Raw genomic sequence first — 5,692 nt, forward strand, 5'->3', positions numbered from 1 at the left:
TTAGGCAGCGGGGGGTAGAGCTTTCAACATTAATGCAAATCAAGCTAGGGGCTAACAATAACGTTGGGAACGTGTAATCCAAATCTGAATGGACAAAACTTTTCTACTGTTTTAATCCCAAGACAATTGGTAAGTTCCGATGTTACTAATTTGAATTATCATCATTTTTCATTTCGTACTCAGGCATTCTACGTTGAGGTTATCTGGTCATAGACATTTTGTGCTAATGTCATTTATTTTATTCATTTCGTTGTGCTTTCATATTGTTATCATCATTTCACATTATTATAATTTCTTGTTTTATTTCATAATTATTATCACTGTTATTTCATTTTCAGCAATTACCCTACTTGACCCGCAAGGGACAAGGACGGGGTCATAACTTAGCTTATACAAGTTAAGGACGCAAGCATTATTCTATCAAGCTTTGGTTGTTTGTGGTTTGGTTAATATATTTATGGAGTGCGTGAGTTAGTAGTATCGTCACATAGAACCAATCATGAACTAATAACGAAGCATGTGAAATTTGATAAGGACATGGTGGATACACCGATAGTACTTCCTATATATAAGTGTTCTTATCAAACTATAAAAAGCCTCGTTAGACTGGTCATGGTAAGTTTTGTGTAAGTTTTGTTTGTGTCGTCAATCATCATTCGAATAACGATGTGGATAAAAGTTTGGTAGATACATGAGGAAATATCGCTGGTACTTCCTATATTTAAGTGCCTCTGTAAAATTTTCAAAAGCAACATTAGACTAACCATGAGAGTTTAGTGTTAGTATGTTTTGGTTATGTGTTTGGTGATTCAATTCGATAATATTATGTGTTTAACTTTACCAGTGTTCCGCTTTAAGAGAAAAAATTCTTCCAAAATACCAAGATTTGGAGGCATTACTTGTATGGTACCCAGTGCACGATTTACACCGATCACAAGAGTCTCCAGCACATACTGGACCAGAAGGAGTTGAACATGCGACAACACCGATGGGTCGAGCTTCTTAATGACTACGAGTGCACTATCAAGTGCCATCCAGGTAAGGCAAATGTCGTAGCCGATGCCCTCAGTCGTAAGGACACTAAACCAAAGCGTGTACGTGCGCTTCAGCTTACTATTCACTCGAACCTTCCCGAATAGATTCGTAACGTTCAAGTCGAAGCCTTGAAGGAAGAAAACCTACTGGCAGAATCGCTGCGTGGCATGGAAAAGCAACCTGAACGCAAGGACCATGGCATTTACTACTTTATGGAGCGTTTCTGGGTTCCACTCTATGGAAATCTCCGAGAGCTTGTGATGGACGAAGCTCATAAGTCTCGCTACTCGATACATCCTGGATCCGATAAGATGTATCACGACTTTAAGGCCTTGTATTAGTGGTCGAGCATGAAAGCGATCATCACAAAGTACGTCAGTAAGTGTTTAACCTGTGCCAGGGTTAAGATCGAATACCAGAAGCCGTCTGGATTCCTACAGCAACCAAAGTTGCCAACATGGAAATGGGAACAAATTTCCATGGATTTTGTTACCGGCTTACCAACTCAAAACGGAAACCATACCATTTGGGTAATCGTAGACCAACTAACCAAGTCTGCCCACTTCCTCGCGATCACAGAAACAGACAAGTATTCGAAACTTGCTACCATCTATGTGAAGGAAATAGTTGCTAGGCACGGAGTGCCGATTTCTATCATCTCTGATCGTAACCCGCGCTTTACATCCGAGTTATGGCAAGCTACTCACTGATCCTTTGGCTCACGTTTAGACGTGAGCACTGCTTATCACCCACAGATGGATGGTCAGACTGAATGTACCAACCAAACGCTTGAAGACATGCTGAGAGCATGTGTTATCGACTTTGGAAACGGGCGGGAACGACATCTACCAATGGTAGAATTCTCTTACAATAACAGTTACCACACTAGCATTCAGTCAGCTCCATTCGAGGCATTGTACGGACGTAAATGTTGTGCTCCTTTGTGTTACGCGGAAGTTGGTGAGAGACAAATTAGCGGTCTTGAACTTGTACTTTAGACTATGGATAAGATTGCCCTGATCAGACAACGCATGGCGGCGGCTCGAGACCATCAGAAAAGCTACGCCAATAAGCGTAGGAAACCTCTAGAATTCCAGGTCGGAGACCGGTTTCTACTTAAAGTTTCACCCTGGAAGGGTGTGGTACGTTTTGGCAAACGGGGCAAGCTTAATCCGCGATAGTACCTACCTTCTAATCGATCCATAATACACCTTTAATGATCCATTTAATCAAATATTGAAGTCCTCATTACATCCATTAATGACCATAAGAACACCAATTGTGTGACATCCGGCGGAAACATTCTCGTACACGCTAGCTTGTCAGTGGTTGCGCTTTAACTTTCAGGACGAAAGTTCTTAAAACCAAACTAACATTTTCCATTATCATCCACAACAATCAATGAATTAAATCGACGAACAATCTAGGACTCGTATCTTCCAACCGCGATATCTCTTTCAATATTCAACTAAATCAGGTAATTACAAAGCCTAAACTTATTAATTTTTTGAGCTCTTCAAAACTCCTCTATCCATTTCTGTGATAGAGGGCATTATAGTAAACACTTCCTAACTAATATTGTAAACACAAACTAAAAATGAAAACACGTTCTTAACTAATATAGTAAACACAAACTAAAAATGATAATACGTTCTTAACTAATATTGAAATCTAAATTGTGTTAAATCATTGACCATAGTTCTAAAGAAACTTTTTGTTATAAAAAAATTCCATAACAGTTTTGTTTTAAAATACTTACCACTATTTTGGCGACGAACTTTTGAATTATTATTATTATTATTATTTTTTTCATGAACATTTTGCCACCAACTCAGTTCTAATTCTTGGCGACAGATTTACGATCACTTTTAACACATGTTTAATAACTAAAATAATGACAACAAAACGTTGGTTATGCATGCGAGGCTGTTCAATCTATCTAGAAACTTGATCCAGTTTCTTAATTCCCTATCTTTTTCATGGCTTTTTTTAATCACAACAACCATCTCTATTCTCTTCAGATTATATATGAAGACCAATATTATGTTACTAATATGCAAACGACTGTGATGCGAAGTTGATTAGTAATATAATAAACACTAACTAAAAATGAAAACACGTTGTTAACAACGTTAATCATGTAATAAAATATGGCTTACAAAAAGAGTATAAACCCCACACCGAGCCGCCCATCTTGGCCATCCAATATCTAATTACATATGAGATTCACACGTACATGAGCTTGACCAGGTGAATCATACCTCGTCCCACTATATATATGTAACAACAACGTTTCATACTGCATCTTCAAGCCTGCAAAAATCAAAGTGACCTACGAACAAAATGAAGAAATATTGTTATGGAATTTGTTTCTTAATTTCATTAGCAATCAATATATTATTTAGTATACATCTATATGTAGGTGATGGTCCGAATCAGGAGATTAGTTGCCGGTCGTCATTGACATGGAGCGAGAAAGCAGCCGCAGAGGCGGAGGCGGTTGCAGCAATCTCATGCTCCGGCCACGGTAGAGCATTCCTTGACGGTTCGATATCTGACGGTCAACCTGTTTGTGAATGCTATGGTTGTTACAGTGGCACTGATTGCTCAGAATTATCTCCAGGATGTGCTGCTGATGCTAATAGGTATGTTGGAGAATTTTCGGACAAACCAAAAGATAACTACTGATGTAACGTATAAATAAATATACATATTTATTATGTCCATTTCCAACACAATATACATACATATGACATTATTAAAATTTATTCTTAATTAAACCAGCTGTAACCTTTATGCATGTTGCAGTGGGGATCCTATATACCTTGAGCCATTCTGGATGCAAAATGCAGCGGATACTGCAGTCGTCATATCGGGGTGGCATCGTATGAGTTACGAATATGCTGATGACCCTATGATGTCACCAGAGCTCGACAAGTACATTCGTAAGCTACATTCAGTTGCCGGGAATGCCATCACTCAAGACCGATACATTGTCTTTGGTGTCGGATCATCCCAACTTCTAAGTGCAGCTGTTTATGCTCTTTCCTCTCAAAACTCTTCTTCGCCATCCAACGTCCTGGCTTCCACGCCGTTCTATCACGTAAATATCTATATAATTACTTATTATTCCAGTTGTAATCTCTTTAATTATGATTTCTTTCTAATTATATAGCTTTTGTGATATACATACAGTTGTACAAGGATCAAACAAGGTTGTTTAACTCGAAGAACTTTGTGTATAGAGGAGACACAAACTCATGGCAAACAAATAACACGGATGTTATTGAATTTGTAACCTCACCAACCAATCCAGGTGGGGAGTTGAAGAAGAAATCGGTTACAGGAGGGAAGACAATACACGATCATGCCTATTTTTGGCCACAGTTTACACCTATCCCGGGCCCTTCAGATCATGATCTCATGATTTTTAGTCTTTCTAAGCTCACTGGTCATGCCGGTACACGCTTTGGGTATGTTGTTTACGCCGTTCTAGCTTCTAGTTTTTTTCAATTATCATCTGTCCGGTATATATTGAACATCTTTCTTTGTACGTTGATTATTATATATAGATGGGCGATTATAAAAGATAAAGACGTATATGACAAGGTTTTAAACTATATCTACTTGGCTAATGCGGGGATTTCAAAGGACACTCAATTAAGAGCTTTAAAGGTTCTAAAAGTCGCAATGAAAGCAGATGGAAAACCCTTCTTCGAATTCGCTTATAACCAAATGAGTGACCGTTGGAATAGATTGACTTCTGTCTTCTCAAAGTCAACAAGATTTTCAATCCAGAGAAGACATCCTTTGCATTGCAATTTCTTTCACCAAACTAGGCAACCATCTCCAGGTAATTTTAATTTATAGGAAAATCTGGTTACTTATTCTAAAATAACAAGTAAAACTTTTTTAACTTTAAAAGAAATTGAAAACTAATTATAATAAAGCTAGCTAGTATTTTGGTATATTCTTAATTGAAATGTTTGTTATGAACTTACGGTTTGATAAATAATAACTGCAGCCTATGCATGGGTAAGATGTGAAAGACAAGAAGACAATGATTGTGCTGCGGTGCTAAAAGCCGGCAAAATCATCGGCCAAAGTGGAAGTACCTTTAGCGCCAAAGATCGTTATGCACGACTTAGTCTAATTAAGAGCCAAGATGACTTTGAGCTGCTTATGCAACGACTCACCGAGCTAGTGTCTCTTGAAAACCACAACATAGAGATAATGTGAATAGCTAAAATGAATTCATCATAGTTTATAGAAACTCTTTAGGACTTATGAAGATTAACCATTTTTGTAATATAAACTTGTTAGGGTGGTTAGCTTTCATGCAACTTAATGGGGTTGCTTGTAACATCTGATAGGTCAAAAATAAAATATGATTTATTCTCATTTATAAAGTTTGACATTTATCATTTTTATTTCTCTTAATTTATCTGAATTTGTCTAGTTACGGAAAAGTAACTTAAACTCCTGTTTTTTTTTTTTTAACTTGTGTCTCATAGCCATTAATGAGATACCACTGGAAGATATAGAATTTTAAACTTGTGTGACATATAGGACAAGGGTGTAGACCTCTCAAAATGAAATCGATGATATACTGAATCATTGATTTAATTTAAACTACATCAAACTTTTTCTGTATAGA

At 37.3% G+C, this 5,692-nt stretch overlaps 1 protein-coding gene across 1 annotated transcript; it reads left to right on the forward strand.

The window, feature by feature from the left end:
- Positions 1 to 3,357: 3,357 nt before the first annotated feature.
- LOC110891794 (tryptophan aminotransferase-related protein 3-like) lies at positions 3,358 to 5,445 on the forward strand. Its single transcript, XM_022139353.2, has 5 exons — positions 3,358 to 3,680; positions 3,844 to 4,138; positions 4,231 to 4,508; positions 4,608 to 4,888; positions 5,060 to 5,445. Exons 1-5 carry the CDS (start codon positions 3,379 to 3,381, stop codon positions 5,272 to 5,274), a joined length of 1,371 nt encoding a protein of 456 aa, XP_021995045.1. The 5' UTR covers positions 3,358 to 3,378; the 3' UTR covers positions 5,275 to 5,445.
- The last annotated feature ends 247 nt before the right edge of the window (positions 5,446 to 5,692 follow it).

The sequence above is a fragment of the Helianthus annuus genome, chromosome 11, assembly GCF_002127325.2.
Source record: "Helianthus annuus cultivar XRQ/B chromosome 11, HanXRQr2.0-SUNRISE, whole genome shotgun sequence".
Taxonomy (NCBI): domain Eukaryota; kingdom Viridiplantae; phylum Streptophyta; class Magnoliopsida; order Asterales; family Asteraceae; genus Helianthus; species Helianthus annuus.

Excerpts from the sequence above, each read along its gene's own strand:
- LOC110891794 (XM_022139353.2), top strand. The coding sequence starts at position 3,379 with ATGAAGAAATATTGTTATGGAATTTGTTTCTTAATTTCATTAGCAATC. Across the intron at positions 4,509-4,607 it reads CATGCCGGTACACGCTTTGG|ATGGGCGATTATAAAAGATA; the intron begins GTATGTTGTTTA and ends TATTATATATAG. Across the intron at positions 4,889-5,059 it reads AACTAGGCAACCATCTCCAG|CCTATGCATGGGTAAGATGT; the intron begins GTAATTTTAATT and ends TAATAACTGCAG.